Source organism: Bufo bufo, chromosome 1 (assembly GCF_905171765.1).
Source record: "Bufo bufo chromosome 1, aBufBuf1.1, whole genome shotgun sequence".
In the NCBI taxonomy this organism is placed as follows: Eukaryota; Metazoa; Chordata; class Amphibia; order Anura; family Bufonidae; genus Bufo; species Bufo bufo.
The window spans coordinates 79318146-79339516 of record NC_053389.1 but is presented as its reverse complement, the minus strand read 5'-3'; the positions used below and the strand labels follow the sequence as shown (position 1 = coordinate 79339516).

General features: G+C 43.0%; 1 protein-coding gene across 1 annotated transcript in view; it reads right to left on the bottom strand.

Moving 5' to 3' along the window:
* Positions 1 to 3584: 3584 nt before the first annotated feature.
* LOC120989235 (beta,beta-carotene 9',10'-oxygenase-like) overlaps positions 3585 to 21371 on the bottom strand; it is a 75567-nt gene continuing 57780 nt past the window's right edge. The window contains exons 10-12 of the mRNA XM_040417245.1: positions 19586 to 19768; positions 17512 to 17622; positions 3585 to 3704 (exon numbers count right to left, since the gene is read on the bottom strand). Coding sequence (XP_040273179.1) covers positions 3585 to 3704; positions 17512 to 17622; positions 19586 to 19768 — 414 coding nt within the window. The remainder of the gene's footprint in view (positions 3705 to 17511; positions 17623 to 19585; positions 19769 to 21371) is intronic.

Below are 21371 nucleotides of genomic sequence, written 5' to 3'. Positions count from 1 at the left end.
TTTATTAACCTGTTTTAGACACTTTTTTAGCCTATTTACGACTCTAAGGGCTCATGCACACGACCGCACACATACGGTCCGCACACATACGGTCCGCAATACACGGGCACCGGCCGTGTGCATCACAGATTGCGGACCCATTCACTTCAATGGGTCCGCAATCCAGGAGATGTGGAACGGAAGCCCATGGAAGCACTACTGAGTGTTTCCGCGTCCGAGAGCGGTCCGTGGTATGCCGGGCTGGATTCCTGTTCAGAGCAGGAGCGCACGGCGTCATTGGTTGCTATGACGCCCTGCGCTTCATGTCGCCGCTGCACTACAGTAATACACTATACGAGTGTATTATTGTAGTGCAGCGGCGGCATGAAGCACACGGCGTCATAGCAACCAATGACGCCGTGCGCTCCTGCTCTGAACAGGAATTCAGCCCGGCATACCACGGACCGCTCTCGGACGCGGAACACGGCCGCGTGCATTCGGCCTTACTTGTTCTTTTATGTACGCTGAATGTATAATTTTTGGGGCCTGTAGTACACGGTCTGATGTGGGTGTGGCTTACAGTCTTGCTTTATTCACATTGTATTAGTTGTCCTGCTATGCGGTTGTGTGAAAGCTTGGCTGTGAGCTGGATTTCATCACCTTCAGACCGGTAGCTTAGTGGTAGGGCCCCTTGCCATGCTGAGAGACCGTGACGTGGTGCATGAGGGGCTCCGATGTGTTCCTGACAGGAATATATTGGCAAAAGTCTCAGCTTTTAATATCTGCTTGTATGACTAGCCAGTATAGTCAGTGGCATATCCGTTTGGTGCATTTTTTTATTTTATTTTTTTCTGTGATTTATATATTTTCATCCAGACAATGCTCCATTTTGTGTAGGATGCCTTTGTGGTGCATGTGGACCGCGCCGACATCCTCCATTGTACGCATTTTTTGCTGGGGATTTAAGAAAGTGAGAAAGAAGTTTCTGAGATACTTGATCTAAATTCTTAAAGGGAACCTGTCACTGGGATTTTGTGTATAGAGCTGAGGACATGGGTTGCTAGATGGCCGCTAGCACATCCGCAATATCCAGTCCCCATAGCTCTGTGTGCTTTTATTGTGTAAAAAAAACGATTTGATACATATGCAAATTACCCTGAGATGAGTCAGAGCTTGAAAATATGACTCTTCTCCGGTCACACAAGTAAGATATGACTCTTTTACGTTAATTTGCATATGTATCAAATCGGTTTTTTTACACAATAAAAGCACACAGAGCTATGGGGACTGGATATTGTGGATGTGCTAGCAGCCATCTAGCAACCCATGTCCTCAGCTCTATACCCAAAATCCCGATGACAGGTTCCCTTTAAGTTAAAAAGAGCTGCCTGAAGAGTGGGGCCCCCAGAAGCAAGGGGTGCCCTCCTTATCCTTGCAGGTATCGGCGGGGGTCCCGGGTGTTGGACCCCCGCCGATCAGAAGCTGATGATCTATCCAGAGGAAGTGCAGAACCCCTTTAAAAAGAGTTGCCAGCAGTGATAAGGAGGGCGCCCCTTCCTTCTTTTGGGGGGGCACACTCTTATATGACAGACTAAGGGTACTTTTACACTTGCGGCAGGACGGATCCGGCAGGCTGTTCAGCCTGTCGGATCCGTCCTGCCGATATTTCGCTGGACCGCTGCTCCGTCCCCATTGACTATAATGGGGATGGGGGCAGAGCTCCGGTGCAGCACGGCACTGCGCGGTGAGAGGCCACCGGACAAAAAAGTCAGACTTTTTTGTCGGCCGCCAGCCTTTCACCGCACACTGCCGCGCTGCACCGGAGCTCCGTCCCCGTTCCCATTATAGTCAATGGGGATGGAGTGGCGGCAGGGCGGATCCAACCGGCTGAACAGCCTGTTGGATCCATCCTGCCGCAAGTGTGAAACTACTTGCAAGTGTGAAACTGCTCATGGCGGTGGGAGATCTAGGATGGGTGTTTGGGTGGGAGCTCTGGAAGGGGTGGTGGGAGGCCCGATAGATATGTGGGGGCTGGGGGGGGGGCAGAATTTTTTTTTTGCTATGGGGCCCATACATTTCTAGCTACGCCCCTGGGTAAGAGGACCCCTTTGTGCTGCAGGAGATTAACCCTTTAGGGGGAGGGCTCTGGTTACTGACACTTTTGGGGGGCTATTGTTACTGGCTAGTGCATGTGAGGACCTCAATGCATTGTGGGTAGTGAGGGCAGGTGGGATTAGCCTCAGGGTGAGGGCAGTGGCGGCCATCTTAACTGAATAGTGAAATTGCGGTTTTATGCAGACTGGTTGCTAAGGGCTGAATCTTATTAAATATGGGGTAAGTCAGTCTAATAGTAACTGATTCTGGAATATCATGTTATTAGTAACTACATATATGAAAATTGAAATTAGGGTCTAAGTGTGACAGTTATCCTTTAACAATGCTATTATTTTCCGATAAAATGATGTTCGGGTCCTCATTGACTTCAATGGGGTTCGGGTTCGCTCATCCCTACTCATATACCAACTTATTTTGTGCCTGTTTCGGAGGAATTTGCGCCTATTTTAACTTTTAAGACTAATTCAGAAGTTTTCAAGCTTTTGCAATATTTTTCCAACCTATTTATTTAGGTGCACCGTTTTTGCACCTGAATTAGGCGCAAAAACGTATTTCTACTCCGCTCCTGACCAGGCTTATTTTTCCTGTCTGTTTTGAGTGAGAACTTCTGCAATTTTTTACATTGAAAGAGATAGAGATGCAACTTTTTTCCAGTCACGTGCGCAACTTTTTCATGCATAAACCAATAAGGCAAGTCTTGGGGAATTGTAACCTGTCTTACAAGAAAACAACCACTAGAGATCAGACTTAAACCAAAAGAAAATAAAAACCTGATTTATCCTCAGGATAGTTCATCAATATCTTATCGGCGGGGGTCTGACTCCAGACACCCCAGCTGATTACCTGTTTGAAGAGAAGGCTGTGCTGCCTTCTCTGCTCTGTTTACCTCCTCACCACAGGAATTGCAGTGTAATTACAAGTATGGCGTCCCCATTCATTTCTATGGGACGGCTCTATCCTATTCACTCCAACAGACAGACGTCCCATGGAAGTGAATGGGACCTATACTTGTAACTACAATTTCTGTAGCGAGCAGGCAAACAAGGCAGAGAAGGCACTTCTGCCTTTTCTTCAAACAGCTGATCAGCTGGGGTTTCGGGAGTCAGATCCCCGCTGATCTGATATCCTGAGGCTAGGCTATCGATAGTAAAAAGTGGACAGCAAGTAACCGCCCTACTTGCTGGTAGCAAGGTAATTAACATATTATTAAAGTGTGGTTTTTAAAGAAACTAAGGCACAGAAAAAGGTAGGAGCACTATATATTGAATAATCGCACTATAAGGATTTTAATTAGCCTAAAAATTAAAAATGACTTTTGGGGGGTGACAGAAGCCCTTTAAACACGGGTGCCACCTGAAGGTGAAACTCATTTATAGGCAGGAACCCATAATCAGTGCAAAATCAGAATCCTCGATTAAAGCTTGAAGATGTGAAATAATAATAGTAGATACATATTCATTGCATAAACATTGGTCAGCCGGTGATTGAGCTCATTGATGTTGTGGCATAAATAATCCATGGAGTCCATAAGGCATTTGTACAGGAACTTCAGCTCGGCCGATCTCTTTGAAGTTTTTGGCATCTAAGATAAGTAAAAAGGCAGTTTTTTCCTAGGAAGTAACAAAAAGGTACAAATTATTAAGAGTCCTTTGTAGGTGCGGGACAAGCTTTTCTTTGGTGCACAGGGCAGGGGACAGAATGCGTCCCGCCACCCTTAGTCCATGGAGTTTGGCATAGTAACTGTCAGATGTAAAATAATTAAAAGTTATGTACCGTACACCTTTTGGAGGTAATTTTTTTTTTACTATTGCATTGTACTTATTTTGAGCTAAAATTATTTTAAGTTGGTCTTTCTTAAAAATATGGCGTCCTTTTTTCTGTACAGAGCTGACTTGCTGTAGTAGCACCTTTTTAGAGTTTTTCTTTTCCATCAGACCAGGAGCTGACAGGCTCCTTATTAGTGTTGAGCGAGCTGCTCGGCCGAACACCACGTGTGCGCTCGAGTCAGTGTATTTTAATCTAATTTAGCCTCTATTTCTATGCAGAAGATCACTGTACAGTGAGGGGAATCCCTCAGTGTGAGTCTGCGGCTTAGGAGTCCCTTCTCTGACTACATATATAGCTATGTCCATATATGGAGTCAGTGCTTGGGGACACCCCAGTGTCTAATCTAATTTAGCCTGTATTTCAGAAAAGTTTCTGCTGGGATTCAAACTCACAACCTTCTGCATTAGAAGCAACGCACTTAACCACTCAGCTATAATAGCTGCATAGCCAGTTACTGTATTTTTCGCCCTATAAGACGCAACCCCTTCCACCCACACACACACACACACACACAAAAAAAAAGTGTGTGTGGGGGGGAATGGCAGTGCGTCTTATGGGGCGAATGCTGCCATTTTTTATTTGCCCTGATACATCGCCGGCTGTGATGCTGCACAGCGCAGCTTGCAATGTATCGGGAGGGAGGAGGGGCTGGAGGGCGGAAACTTGTGTTGGAATCGCAGCGGGGCCCGGTGCGGTCACTGTACTCTATTACACCAGGCCCCGCTCACAGCAGTATTTATTAAGTGAAGTCATGGGTAAAGCTTTGTTATGGTATAGCAATCCTCTGCAGCAGTAGCACACGTAGTACTCACTACGAATCTCCCGTAGCAGGCAGGCTGGCCGGTCACTCACTTCCTCACGCGCATGCTCCTCCCACTTTATGAATAAAGCAGGCGCGTGACAGAGTGAGTGACGTTACGCTGCCGGCCGCCCCGCCTACTACGGGAGTTTCATAGTGAATACTACGTGCACTACTGCTGCAGAGGATTGCTATACCTTAACAAAGCTTTACCCATGACTTCACTTAATAAACACTGCTGTGAGCGGGGCCTGGTGTAATAGAGTACAGTGACTGCACCGGGACCCACCGCGATTCCAACACAAGTTGCCGGCCTCCACCCCCTGTATTGGGGGGGTCACTACTTACACAAGGACAGTGTTATGGGGGGATCTGTGGATGAAACATATGTAGCATAAGATGCTATATATGTGTCATCTACAGATTCCCCCCCCCTGAGCAGTGTCATCCACAGATCCCCTCCCCCATAACAGTGTCATCCACAGATCCCCTCCCCCCATAACAGTGTCATCCACAGATCCCCCCATAACAGTGTCATCCACAGATCCCCTCCCCCATAACAGTGTCATCCACAGATCCCCTCCCCCCATAACAGTGTCATCCACAGATCCCCCCCCCATAACGGTGTCATCCATAGATCCCCCCATAACGGTGTCATCCACAGACACACACCCCATAACGGTGTCATTCACAGACCCACCCCCAATAACGGTGTCATCCACAGACCCACCCCCCATAACGTTGTCATCCACAGACCCCCCCCCATAACGGTGTCATCCACAGACCCACCCCCCATAACTGTGTCATCCACAGATTTTATCCCCCCCATAACGGTGTCATCCACAGACTCACCCCCCATAACGGTGTCATCCACAGATTTTATCCCCCCATAACGGTGTCATCCACTGATCCCCCCCATAACGGTGTCATCCACTGATCCCCCTCCCCCATAACGGTGTCATCCACAGATCCCCCCCACCATAACGGTGTCATTCACAGATCCCCCCCATAACAGTCCACAATCCACCGACCACCATTAGTTCAAAACCCACCAAAAAAAAAGAGAGACTTCTACTGTGACCTATACAGTAGAAGTCTCATATTTTATGTTTTAGTGACTGGCTATACAGCTATATAGTGTAGTGGTTAAAGTTCTGGGCTATGATGCAGAATTCAAATCCTGTCACAAACTTTTTTAGAAATAGAGGTTAAATTAGATTTATATATATTTTTTTTTAATTGTAAAACATGTATGACACAAAATAAATGTGTCATTACTAGAAAAAAATAATTTATATATATATATATATATATATATATATATATATATATATATATATATTGCTCAATAAACACTTAAACAACACAATGTAACTCCAAGTCAATCACACTTCTGTGAAATCAAACTGTCCACTTAGGAAGCAACACTGAGTGACAATCAATTTCACATGCTGTTGTGCAAATGGAATAGACAACAGGTGGAAATTATAGGCAATTAGCAAGACACCCCCAATAAAGGAGTGGTTCTGCAGGTGGTGACCACAGACCACTTCTCAGTTCCTATGCTTCCTTGCTGATGTTTTGGTCACTTTTGAATGCTGGCGGTGCTTTCACTCTAGTGGTAGCATGAAACGGAGTCTACAACCCACACAAGTGGCTCAGGTAGTGCAGCTTATCCAGGATGGCACATCAATGCGAGCTGTGGCAAGAAGGTTTGCTGTGTCTGTCAGCGTAGTGTCCAGAGCATGGAGGCGCTACCAGGAGACAGGCCAGTACATCAGGAGACGTGGAGGAGGCCGTAGGAGGGCAACAACCCAGCAGCAGGAATGCTACCTCCGCCTTTGTGCAAGGAGGAACAGGAGGAGCACTGCCAGAGCCCTGCAAAATGACCTCCAGCAGGCCACAAACGTGCATGTGTCTGCTCAAATGGTCAGAAACAGACTCTATGAGGGCCCGACGTCCACAGGTGGGGGTTGTGCTTACATAAAACATAAGTGTAACACAAGGTATAAATAAGCAAACAGGATTAGGGGGTGGAGCAATCAATAAACATGATCATTACAGTAAAAAATGTATAAAAAGTGAATATAATGTGACGTGACATGGTACAATGTATAACAGTAATAGCGCAGCACATGATTGTATATAAGTTACAAAAAATTTATAATGATACAGTGCAAACAATAAATAAACTCAATAAGTGACACCAATATACATCAGCTGGTGTGTATCATCATAATTACATTAGAATAAAAGCAGGAGCGGCAAAGGATAAGACTAGTAACATACCACATAGAACCATCGTACATCCACATGCGGTCAATGGCCAAACTTGGCGTCTATCACCTACCAATGCGCAGGCGCCAGGTTGCGTCTCAATAGTATGATGTCACGCCGTGCCCGAGGTAGACGTCCCCCACATCACCTTTCCATTCGGATGCAGCGAGACCGGAAGTGACTGCCAGTGTTCCAACGCGCATGCCCACATGAGGCCATGTCCGGAAGCGCCATGTTGGATGCTGGCAAAGTAACCCAAAGTTGTGCTATTCTTATAATAACGGCTCGCAGGAAGCAAAAAAAGGAAGTGGACACTCCTGTTCAAGGGGGTACAACTCCTAATAATGGGCATGCAGTGTAAGCCCGATCGGCACTGCCGTGTCAATCGTGCACTCAATCGCCGCCCCATACACACCTCCTGACACAGCCAAAGACAGGGTTCTCCTGACAGCTATGGTATATATTCTACAACTTATAAAAATATCTATCAAGGCACAACCTGGGCTATAGCACAAACAAATGGAAAAAGCCATAATAACATCACGACTACAGGACTAAGACAGAACAGAAAGTACAAAAGGACATTAAGGGGCAAACCAACCCCTTACGAATAGACCCCTAAATTATAATCTATATTCAGACCATAAGGTTTTAAAGTATTTAATTTATGTATCCAAAACAATTCCTTCTTTTTTAATAGCAAGATTCTATTACCTCCACGTCTGGGTAAAGGAATATGATCAATAATCCAACATTTTAATTGTTTCTCAGAATGATTCTTATCTACGAAGTGTTTGGGAATGGGCAAATCCTGACGTTTCTTCCTGATAGTGGATCGGTGATTGTTTAAACGGGTTTTGAGATCAGTGGATGTCTCACCTACATATAACAGTTTGCAGGGGCAACTTAAAACATAAATCACAAAGTTAGAATTGCATGTGAGGTAAAAAGAGATAGGATACCTCACACCCGTCATCGGATGTATAAAAGTCTTGCCCTTGCAAATATGTTTGCAAGTGACACAGCTTAGACATGGGAAACATCCCATGGTCCGCTGTGCCAATGTGCCCTGCACTAATCCAGGGCCAGGACCAATGTCAGCTCTCACCAACTGGTCACGCAAATTCCTGGATCTCCGATAGGAAAATAAAGGGGGGGGGGGAATCTAAATTCAGGAATTTGTGTCAGACAGCCTTCCAAAATGCCCCAATGTTTCCTAATAACACGATTGATCTCACTACTGTGCTCAGTGTATCGCGAAATAAAAGGAAAGGAATCCTATTATGGGGACCCTTTTTCTCTTCAATGTATCCCATCTGTCGATATCTTGGACCTTATCAATTTGGGACTCCAATAGCTTAGGAGGATAACCCCTCTGTTTAAACTTGTCAACCATAACCTCAAGTGTATCATCAAGAACATTGGGGTTAGAGACAATTCTTTTGGCCCTCAAGAATTGAGAGAAAGGAAGATGCTTCACCATATTACGTGGATGACCACTCTCAAAGTGCAGGAGGCTATTCTTATCAGTCGGTTTAGTGAATAAATATGTATGTAATTGTCCCTCATGGTATCTGACAGTGGTGTCCAAGAATTGGATCTCAGTGTCTGAATGTACAAGGGTAAATTGTAACTCCTTGTTAACACTATTAAGATAACACTTGAAATCCAGCAATTCGGAGCAGTCACCAGTCCAAATGAGGAAGATGTTGTCGATATATCTCCACCACCTCAGTATCTTACTGCGGTGGTGGGACACATGGACGGCATCTTCCTCAAAACATCTCATCTCATTGGACCCCATAGACACACCCCTTATGTGTTTGTAAAATACATCCTGAAAAAGAAAATGATTCTGCCTCAGAATGATATTAAGGAGATCAACAACAAAATCACATGTTTCTGCAGTCAGGGATGACAAATCCAACATACGTCTAACCGCCCTGACACCAAGGTCATGGTCGATCGAAGTATATAATGATGTCACATCAAAAGATGCTAGAATTATAGAATGTGTGTCAGCAAGGTCGACATCCTCCAATTTACATAAAAATTCTGTGGTATCCTGAATATATGATTCTGCCGCACATGCATAATTGCGTAACGTTTTGTCCAAAAAAATGGAGATGTTACTAAAGATGGACTCAGAGCCCGATACAATGGGACGACCTGGAGGGTCAATCAAGGATTTATGTACTTTTGGAAGCACATATAACACCGGTGTGACCGGATGGCTAACAGTACAAAATGTAACGAGATCATTGTCAATGATGCCGGCCATAACTGGTTAACCATTTGTTGATTAATCTAGCAATGTCAAATTTAGGGTCGGTCTGGAGTGCTAGATAAACCTCAGAGTCATCAAGTTGTCGTCTGATGTCCGCAATGTATTTGGAGGTATCCAAGACGACAACCGCACCCCCTTTATCTGCGGGTATCACAGTAACGAGGGGATCATTTCTCAGTTGTTCAATAGCCTCAATCTCCAACCGTGTGAGATTAGGGCTCTTGAATGTACTTCTATCACATGATGTTTTATAATGTGATAGATCAGACCTGACCGCAGTCATGTAGGCATCAATGGCTGACTCGTTAATCACAGGAGAGAAATTACTCTTAAGAGACAGATTGAGACTGCCCAATGTGAGCTCACTCAATTGAGCTGTATCAGACCGTGTCTTATTGTGGAACCAGGCTTTCAGCTTAATCCTGCGAAAAAAGGCAAATCAATATCTAAATCAAACCAATTGAGCGGAGTAGATGGACAGAATGTCAATCCCCTATTCAAGACACTTACTTGTAATGGAGTAAGAATCTTAGATGACAAATTAATCACAGTTATTTCCTTTTTGGCATCTGCGATTTGCCGGCCTGAATACGAATTTTGTTGTTGCGCAATTTTTGGGGTTCGTCTGTCTACGGCCACCCCGTCTGGTGCGGCCTCTTTTTGGTGCTGGTTGTTGAATCTGCTCCCTAAAAAAGAAGACTGTTCCATTCCTGATATCTGTGCATTCTTTTTTCTCTTTCAATCCTCTGAGGTGCCATTTTCAAACTGCCATGAATAGATAGAGCCCCTTTTGTAGTCATCCAAATCCCGGGTCCATTTTGAACGTTTACCTTCTTCCAGCTCAACCTTTAGTTTGGACACATACAGTGATACGTTGTCAGAAAAAAGAGTAAATTCCTCAGGGGACAAGGAGGTCTGTAGTGCCCGTTCGATTTCACCCATCTCAACAGCTGTAGAGGATAATTCTTCTTGTATGTATTGTATATTCAAAAGAATAAAAGTCCAGAGAATATCTGTTGGAAAGAACTTCAAGTTTCTTGCAATAAACGGAATTGTTAAAAAACAGGTTAGGTCGGAGATGTGATCTCATGCCTCGAGGTATCCTTTGGGCCTTGTAATATTCACCCAAGGTGGTCATATGTAGGCCCAAAGAAGCCATCTTTTTGGATAAAAAGTTTTTTCTTTAATTCCTTCACTGATGGGGTATTTAAAAAGGTGGCATCTTCCCCAATGCCCTGCATAATATGTTCTGCTTCCTCCTGCGAGTAGGTGGAGCCACGTGGAAATTCAATATCCATAGTCAAAAAAGTTCACCGCTAAAAATAGCAGAAAAAATTGTGCTAAGCCAAACAAGTGAAAATACAAAAGGAAACTGTATTTTGGACAAAATCTTACGCAATTATGCATGTGGGGCAGAATCATATATTCAGGATACCACCGATTTTTTTATGTAAATTGGAGGATGCCGACCTTGCTGACACACATTCTATATAATTCTAGCATCTTTTGATGTGACATCATTATATACTTCGATCAACCATGACCTTGGTGTCAGGGTGGTTAGACGTATGTTGGATTTGTCATCCCTGACTGCAGAAACATGTGATTTTGTTGTTGATCTCCTTAATATCATTCTGAGGCAGAATCATTTTCTTTTTCAGGATGTATTTTACAAACAAATAAGGGATGTGGCTATGGGGTCCAATGTGGCCCCCACTTATGCCAACATATTCATGAGATGTTTTGAGGAAGATGTCGTCCATGTGTCCCAACACCGCAGTAAGATACTGAGGTGGTGGAGATATATCGACGACATCTTCCTCATTTGGACTGGTGACTGCTTCGAATTGCTGGATTTCAAGTGTTATCTTAATAGTGTTAACAAGGAGTTACAATTTACCCTTGTACATTCAGACACTGAGATCCAATTCTTGAACACCACTGTCAGATACCATGAGGGACAATTACATACATATCTATTCACTAAACCGACTGATAAGAATACCCTCCTGCACTTTGAGAGTGGTCATCCACGTAATATAGTGAAGCATCTTCCTTTCTCTCAATTCTTGAGGGCCAAAAGAATTGTCTCTAACCCCGATGTTCTTGATGATACACTTGAGGTTATGGTTGACAAGTTTAAACAGAGGGGTTATCCTCCTAAGCTATTGCAGTCCCAAATTGATAAGGTCCAAGATATCGACAGACGGGATACATTGAAGAGAAAAGAGAAAAAGGGTCCCCATAATAGGATTCCTTTTTATTTTGCGATACACTGAGCACAGTAGTGAGATTAATCGTGTTATTAGGAAACATTGGGGCATTTTGAGAGGCTGTCTGAAACAAATTCCTGAATTTAGATCCCCCCTTTTTTTTCCTATCAGAGATCCAGGAATTTGTGTGACTAGTTGGTGAGAGCTGACATTGGTCTTGGCCCTGGATTAGTGCAGGGCACATTGGCACAGCGGACCATGGGATGTTTCCCATGTCTAAGCTGTGTCAATTGCAAGCATATTTGCAAGGGCAAGACATTTATACATCCGATGACGGGTGTGAGGTATCCTATCTCTTTTTACCTCACATGCAATTCTAACTTTGTGATTTATGTTTTAAGTTGCCCCTGCAAACTGTTATATGTAGGTGAGACATCCACTGATCTCAAAACCCGTTTAAACAATCACCGATCCACTATCAGGAAGAAACGTCAGGATTTGCCCATTCCCAAACACTTCATAGATAAGAATCATTCTGAGAAACAATTAAAATGTTGGATTATTGATCATATTCCTTTACCCAGATGTGGAGGTAATAGAATCTTGCTATTAAAAAAGAAGGAATTGTTTTGGATACATAAATTAAATACTTTTGAGACCTTATGGTCTGAATATAGATTATAATTTAGGGGTCTATTCGTAAGGGGTTGGTTTGCCCCTTAATGTCCTTTTGTATTTTCTGTTCTGTCTTAGTCCTGTAGTGGTGATGGATGTTATACATAAGTGTTCATATAAGATCTTACTCATGATCCTATTCTTTTTCTCTTATAGAATTCTTGATACAAGAAGGGGAGCAACATGGAGAAGATATTAGCATACTATATGGATGAACATCGTTATCCCATGCCTGTCCACTATTATGTTATGGCTTTTTCCATTTGTTTGTGCTATAGCCCAAGTTGAGCCTTGATAGATATTTTTATAAGTTGTAGAATATATCCCATAGCTGTCAGGAGAACCCTGTCTTTGGCTGTGTCAGGAGGTGTGTATGGGGCGGCGCTTGAGTGCACGATTGACATGGCAGTGCCGATCGGGCTTACACTGCATGCCCATTATTAGTTGTACCCCCTTGAACAGGAGTGTCCACTTCCTTTTTTTGCTTCCTGCGAGCCGTTATTATAAGAATAGCACAACTTTGGGTTACTTTGCCAGCATCCAACATGGCGCTTCCGGACATGGCCTCATGTGGGCATGCGTGTTGGTTCTATGTGGTATGTTACTAGTCTTATCCTTTGCCCCTCCTGCTTTTATTCTAATGTAATTATGATGATACACACCAGCTGATGTATATTGGTGTCACTTATTGAGTTTATTCATTGTTTGCACTCTATCATTATTAATTTTTTGTAACATATATACAATCATGTGCTGCACTATTACTGTTATACATTGTACCGTGTCACGTCACATTATATTCACTTTTTATAAATTTTTTACTGTAATGATCATGTTCATTGATTGCTCCACCCCCTAATCATGTTTGCTTATTTATACCTTGTGTTACACTTATGTTTTATGCTTGAGAAAGGCTCTGTGTTTGAGCCGAAACGTTGCCTCACTGTGCCACTGTGGCTGAATAAATCACGATTTTTTTCTATTGGAATTGCTGTCCGTTTCTATATATATATATATATATATATATATATATATATATATATATATATACACACTCACCTAAAGAATTATTAGGAACACCATACTAATACGGTGTTGGACCCCCTTTTGCCTTCAGAACTGCCTTAATTCTACGTGGCATTGATTCCACAAGGTGCTGATAGCATTCTTTAGAAATGTTGCCCCATATTGATAGGAAAGCATCTTGCAGTTGATGGAGATTTGAGGGATGCACATCCAGGGCACGAAGCTCCCGTTCCACCACATCCCAAAGATGCTCTATTGGGTGAACTCATTGTCATGTTCAAGAAACCAATTTGAAATGATACGAGCTTTGTGACATGGTGCATTATCCTGCTGGAAGTAGCCATCAGATGATGGATACATGTTCTCATTCTGTTTATGCCAAATTCGGACTCTACCATTTGAATGTCTCAACAGAAATCGAGACTCATCAGACCAGGCAACATTTTTCCAGTCTTCAACAGTCCAATTTTGGTGAGCTTGTGCAAATTGTAGCCTCTTTTTCCTATTTGTAGTGGAGATGAGTGGTACCCGGTGGGGTCTTCTGCTGTTGTAGCCCATCCGCCTCAAGGTTGTGCGTGTTGTGGCTTCACAAATGCTTTGCTGCATACCTCGGTTGTAACGAGTGGTTATTTCAGTCAACGTTGCTCTTCTATCAGCTTGAATCAGTCGGCCCATTCTCCTCTGACCTCTAGCATCCACAAGGCATTTTCGCCCACAGGACTGCCGCATACTGGATGTTTTTCCCTTTTCACACCATTCTTTGTAAACCCTAGAAATGGTTGTGCATGAAAATCCCAGTAACTGAGCAGATTGTGAAATTCTCAGACCGGCCCGTCTGGCACCAACAACCATGCCACGCTCAAAATTGCTTAAATCACCTTCCTTTCCCTTTCTGATATTCAGTTTGGAGTTCAGGAGATTGTCTTGACCAGGACCACCCCCCTAAATGCATTGAAGCAACTGCCATGTGATTGGTTGGCTAGATAATTGCATTAATGAGAAATAGAACAGGTGTTCCTAATAATTCTTTAGGTGAGTGTATATATATATATATATATATATATATATATATATATATATAAAATAGAAAAAAGTTGGGCAGCACTCCAAAAAGTAAAAAATTACAAAAGTCTTTATTTACCCCAGTGGGACATGCGACGTTTCGGCTCTAGACAGGAGCCTTTCTCAAGCCTTTCTCAGGCTTGAGAAAGGCTCCTGTCTAGAGCCGAAACGTCGCATGTCCCACTGGGGTAAATAAAGACTTTTGTAATTTTTTACTTTTTGGAGTGCTGCCCATCTTTTTTTATTTTGTATTACTGGATTGGCCTTAATCCGTTTTGGGCTAGTTGCACCCACCAGCTTGCATCAGGGACGGTGCTGCCACAGTTTTTTCTTTTTCTTTTTTTATATAATATATATATATATATATATGGAAAAAAAAAATTGGAAAAAAATTTACCAGCAGCACCACCAAGCCAGAAAACAAGTAGAAAGGGTGCACTGTCCGAGTATGGTAACTGGTGCTTACCCACTAATACGGAACAAAGAAATCGGACTGCACTCCAGTTGTATCTTCAGTGAAAAAAGGTTTATTCACCCATAGGTGGCAAAAGCGTTTTTTTCTTTTTCTTTTTTTATATAATATATATATATATATATATATCATACTTCTGATATATATGAATGCATAATATGTGGGAAACTACTACAGATTTTTTAGCCATAATATACTTACATATATTGTAATATATTATATATTCTAAATATATATAATTCTAAAAATATTCTAAATGTATAATAATATGTGTAAGGGTACTTTCACACTAGCGTTTTTGTTTTCCGGTATTGAGTTCTGTCACAGGAGCTCAATACCGGAAAAAACTGATCAGTTTTATCCTAATGCATTCTGAATGGAGAGCATTCCGTTCAGGATGCATCAGTTCCCTCTTACGTTTTTTGGATGGAGAAAATACTGCAGCATGCTGCAGTTCTCTCCGGCCAAAAATTCTGAACACTTGCCGGAATGCCGGCATTACTTTACATTGAAGTGTATTAGTGCCGGATCCGGCGTTGTGTTCCGGCAGAACGGATCCGGCTTTCTGGTCTGCGCATGCGCAGACCTTTAAAAATGCAAAAAAATTATAATACCGGATCCGTTTTTCCGGATGAAACCAGAGTGACGGATCCGGTATTTCAATGCGGATCCGGATCCGACTGACAAATGCCATCCGTTTGCGTCCGGATTGTCTTATCCGGCAGGCAGTTCCGGCGACGGAACTGTCTGCTGGAATACTCTGCCGCAAGTGTGAAAGTACCCTAAATATATTATGACTAAAAAAATATATCGTATTTTTCGCCCTATAAGACGCACTTTTTCCCCAAAAGTGGGGAGGAAATGATACTGCGTCTTATGAGGCGAATGCGGCCATTTACACTGATACACCGCCGCCGCGATGCTGCACAGCGAGGTCGGCTGTGTATCAGCGAGGAGGAAGGAGGGGCTGGGGGCTGGCATCTGGTGCTGTAATGGCAGCGGGGCCCGGTGCAGTCACTGGATTCTATTACACTGGGCCCCGCTCACTGTAGTAATCATATCTAACGTGTAGGCAATGTTAAAGTATAGAAATTCTCTGAAATCCATCATCTAGCACTTACTAAACTCCCATAGCAGGCAGGAGGCCGGGCGGCGCAGGCACGTGACTTACCTGAAAAGTCAAATTGCGCTCCTTTCTTTATATGTCCTGTTATGTGCCCAAACCACAATACACAACCACCTATGGGGCATTTCTATTACTTAGAATTACGTAACAAATTGTGGGGTGCTTTTCCTCTTATATTTCTTAAAAGGGTTGTGTCATCTGAGACATTAGTGGCATATCTTTAGGATATGTCATTAATGGCAGATAGGTGAGGGTTCTACTTCTGGGACCCGCACCATGTGTCTAGAATGGGGCCCCCGAAGTGAAGGAGAGTACACAGCGCATGTGCGGCATGCTCTCCGTTTATTTCAATGGAAGTTCTGAAAACTATCCAAGCGAGCGTGCTTGGGTATTTTGGAAATTCCCATAAAGGTGGATGGAGAGTGCAAAGTGCATGCAATCTCCTTTGCTTTGGGCACCCTGTTCTAAAGATGGGTGTGGGTGCCACCTCTAGGACGCGCATCTATCTGACATTGGTGGCATATCCTTGAGATAACATTCACGGCCACCTCTTCATTCATCTCTGTAGGAGTTCTGGAAATAGCTGAGCTGGTGCTAGGCTGCCTTCAGAACTTCCATAAAAGAGAATGGAAAGTGGCCCTGTTCTTGAGATAGGGGTGGTTCCCAGAGGTGAGGACCGTGCCTATCTGACATTGGTGGAATATTCAATGTCTCAGATGAGGCAAGCTTTTTAAACAAATGTGTAGTTTTAGCAAAAAAATCCTCTTTTTTTTAGAAATGAGCCATGAAAATGAAAAATTTATAAATTTTTCATTTTCATGGCTCATTTAAAAAAATAAAAATAATAATAATGTAACACCTGTTCAAAATGCTTACTGCATCCCTAGCTGAATTCCTTGAAGGGTGTAGTTTCCTACATTGGTTCACTTCTTCGGGGTTTCTACTGTGTTGGTACTGCAGTGGCTCTGCAAATGTGACATACAGTAGCAAACCATTCCAAGAAAATCAGTGAATCAAAAGCCAAATGGTATTCATGTCCTCTGAGGCTTGACATGTGACCAAACACGATATCAAGTAACAAACTGTGGGGTGATTTGTGTCTTATGTTTATTGTGAATTTTTTTTTTTTTTTTTTACTAAAGATGCATATTTTTGCAAAAAAAAAAAGTTTTTGTTTTCACTGCCCAGTTCTAAAAAAATTCTATGAAAAAACTGTCATGTCAGAATGTTTACTTTACCCCTACACTCATGGCTGATGTGGGGCCTATACGAGACCCCAGCCAGCCTTTACACACATCAGCAAGCCACGATCGCATTTGTGGGGTGCTGATGGGAGACAGAGGAAGTCCGTTCCCTCTGTCACCGCTTACATGCAGCGGGCGCCATTGCCCGTGGCATATAAGGGGTTAAACAGCCTCGATTTGCACTCCCGTCGGACTGGGCTGTTAGAGCAGGAGCGTGGCTCTCTTGAGAGCCGAGCACCCTCTCCCCGCTGCATAGGGGTCTCAAGCCTAGCCTAAAGCCCCTTAGTGACTGCCGTAAAAAGGCATTTTGGTGGCCACTAAGGGGTTAAGCACTGGGACACTGTACATACAGTGTGTATATATTTTTACCATATGATTGCTGAAATTAATTTACCAGGTAAATGCCTACCTGTCGTGGTGAGACTACAACAGAGAGGATCACACCATCATCTTCATCACATGGTTGTGGCCTGGGAACAAACACTGGCTCTGAGGGGTAGAAGCCATCTTCCTGCCAAACCTTTAAACCAACCATATTCACAGAAATTAGAGGGATGAATAGTACTGTTTAACTTATTGTTCATTAAAAATGTCCTACCATTTTGCTTCTACAGAATGTTTGTAAGTCCTTTACCCAGCAGGTGGTGCTGCAGTATCTGATGTAATTCCATCAGAGCACTGCTCCTGTTTTTGACTTCTCTATGGCTGGTTTCACACGGGTGATGTGACGGACCATGTGATGAGCGCAGTGAAGTCACCACAGGTCCTTTTCCTCACAGATGAAGGCAGAAGAGAAGCCGGGCTGCGCGAACAAGTGGATTTTTTTTTAACCCCTCCAGCCCTATTGTACTAAGCATTCTGTATTAAGAATGCTATTATTTTCCCTTATAACCATGTTATAAGGGGAAATAATGAAGATCGGGTCCCCATCCCGATCGTCTTCTAGCAACCGTGCGTGAAAATCGCACCGCATCCGCACTTGCATGCGGATGCTTGCGATTTTCACGCAGCCCCATTCACTTCTATGGGGCCTGCGTTGTTAAAAATGCACAAAATAGAGCATGCTGCGATTTTCACGCAACGCACAAGTGATGCGTGAAAATCACCGCTCATGTGCACAGCCCCATAGAAATGAATGGGTCTGGATTCAGTGTGGGTGCAATGCGTTCACCTCACGCATTGCACCCGCGCGGAAATCTCGCCTGTGTGAAAAGGGCCTATCTGTTCTTCCGTCCTTTTATCAGGGTTAAAGAACACAGCAGGGAGGATGAGGAGGTTGTATATTGCAGATCAGATTGTTGAGAGGGGGGAAGCATTTGAGAAGGATATCTCATACAGGCTGGAGATATGGAGGAAGGCATGCACAGTTTGCAGAGGGAAAAATCAATAAAGCTGTATGCAAGTGCAGGAAGGAGGAATCAAACACTCCTCGGCATCAGTGACTGTCAGCACAGGAGAGAGTAAGAAGTCAGTCCAGCAATGAAGGAATGCTGATACATGAGAGCAAGTGAAGACATCGGCATCCTGGACACACAAACCTCACATCCAGCATGGATTGCTGGGAGGAACACATCCACATGAGGAAAAATCTGAAACTAGGAGCAGGCTGCAAACTGAATATCAAAGGATTAGGAAATTAACAAATGAAGATTGCAGCATGAACTCAGTGAGGGGGCTGTGCGTGTAGTAGAAGCCTCACAAGTTTGATATTACACCTAGAAATGTTCAAAACACCAAGAAGTCCAGGAGAGAACACACTTTTTAGGGCTATAATGAATTGACTACCTTTTGGCTGAATTACCAAATATTTTTGTACCACTTCCTTATAGTTTTCAAGATTTCTGTTTCCAGGCATTCAATGGAAACTTGCAATGGACAATGTGTCCTGGTCATATGATGGACACACAAGGCATATCTCTGATAATTGGGCTGTCATCAGTCTTGCACTGGTGTTTCCTTCCTATAACCAGCTAAGTTATTTACACTCTAACTACTGTAAATAATAAAAGTTCCCATTAAATGACTGCAAGAAGAGATCTTTATTCAATATTGGAAAACTGTAACTTTTCATTATGCCTTGAACCATTTGCTAAAAAACCCTTTAAGATCTGACGTATGCTGATGTACAGAATATCTATTATGGAAGCAATGTGATGGTAGGAAAATGAACAATAAGGGTGTGGCCTGATGACATGGCTGACCACATGCAGTCAAGCCATAGCTGCATGTGGTAGCCAATGGCCCCATGATTTTTGCAGTGAAACTGGTTAACCCATTGCATACCACAGGTAGACATGGCTTGGCTGCATGATGCCATCCATGCCATTTAGTCCTATCCTCAATGTTGGAAATGTTTTCTCTGTAGATGGTTAATACAGGAACCACCTTGTAAGTGGAAATAGGACATGCCACACCTATTTGTGGTGTGTAAATGCCATAATCAGAATTTTTTTTTGACAAGTTAAAAACAAGACATCACTCACCTTGAACTTCTTGGTTTCAACATCCACTTTTACAAGACTGCTTCCTATAAAATGTTGGAACCCACACCCATAAAAATAGCGATATTTCTTAGTGTTGTATTGGGAATAGTTGATTGCAGGAAAATCGAGGCCTCCAATGTCCTTAATTGTGTGATCATACAGGTTTTCAGGCGTACACCACAGCTAGCAAAATATAACACAATTAGTGTATATAGCAAACCTCACAATCGGCTAGCTAAAGATAATATTAACCTCTAAAGGCAAAATAATGTAACTGCAAGTAAGGGATGTATGAAGAGGTCCATACAAGGCAGGTGCCATCTGTGTAATACAGCTGACACCCACCAGCAATGACCTGGATTAGAGAAAACTGTCTCAATCTCAATCCTTTAACCCCTCAGATGCCACAGTCAATAAGGACCGCAGTATCTTAGGAGTTAGACAGAAATGGGGGGGCAATATCATGGGGTTCTGATCGGTTACTTTGTCAGCCTGGGGTGTTGTGAAGGCTCCCAGGCCTGCCATAGTAAGAGGCCTGGTACGCCATGCCTGTGGCAGTGCTTAACAGGAGACCTGTCAAAACAAGTAGCAAAATAAAAGGACACACAGTGCAAATATGACAAATCAGAAAATAAAGACCACAATGGCTCCTGAAGCCCCAATACTGCTTCGCAGTCGCTTCTTTTTAAGGGGTCAAATTTATGCAAATCAGGAAGACATCTAGCGGACTTTCAGCAGCAGTAAACCACACTCCCTCTGAATTCATTTTTATAAACTCCCATGAAGAAGCTCAGGGTGCGGAACTTTCAAACCCAGTTCTCTTCCCCTCTCTTTCACCAGTTCAACACTGGGCTATTTATCCCCCTTCCTGACCAGGCACATTTTCCATTTTATTAGCACATGCATCTTTGAAAGCCATAACTTTTTTTTTTCCATTCGGTTATGTAAAAAAATTTTGCACCTTTTTTCTGTGACATAAAAAAGTCTAAATGTAATAAAGGGAAAATAGTTTTTCACATTTTTTAAGTTTTTGTTAATAGCACAATGTGCGACTAAAATGTTCATTATTATTATTATTTTCCCTTTTCATAATGGTCTTTTTGATATATATGATGTATGAGTTATGGTTGCTGGGGATAGGATTAGAAGTTGCAGTGCGGCGTATGGTGGCATTTAAAAAAAAATTATTATTGTACACTTTGTGACCTCATAAGGGAATACTAGACCCTCGGGGAACATTTAACTTCAACTTTTTTTTACTGCTGATTTTTTCTGTAAGTAGGCCTGAAATATAAGCCTCAGTTACAAAAGGAATACATCGATGTACAACCTCACTGCTCAACTAATCTGGGTCTGATAAGATCCAGCAACTTGTGCAGACTCCCAGCCCTGGAGATCACATGACTGCTGAGAATGGCTTTGCCGCCTCCTGATCTCTGTATACAGCACTCATTCAACACTATGTATAGAGCAATGGGGAAAGCAGGGATGGTAAAAAAAAAAACTGTCCCTGCCTTCTCTGTGGGGAGCACTGATGTCATTAACAGCCTGCTCCCCAGTCCCACAAGTGCACGATTAGCGTGCAGACATTTTAAAACATCCGTGTAGAAATATGTGTCGACGTGCCTGGACATAGTCAGTGGGTAGTCAGAAAACATTAGGCCTCTTGCACACAAATGTTCTTTTTTTTTTCCGTTTACACTACATTTTTTGCGTTCCGCATATGGCACCATTCATTTCAATGGATCTGCAAAAAAAGGAAGGTACTCCGTATGCCTTCCGTTTC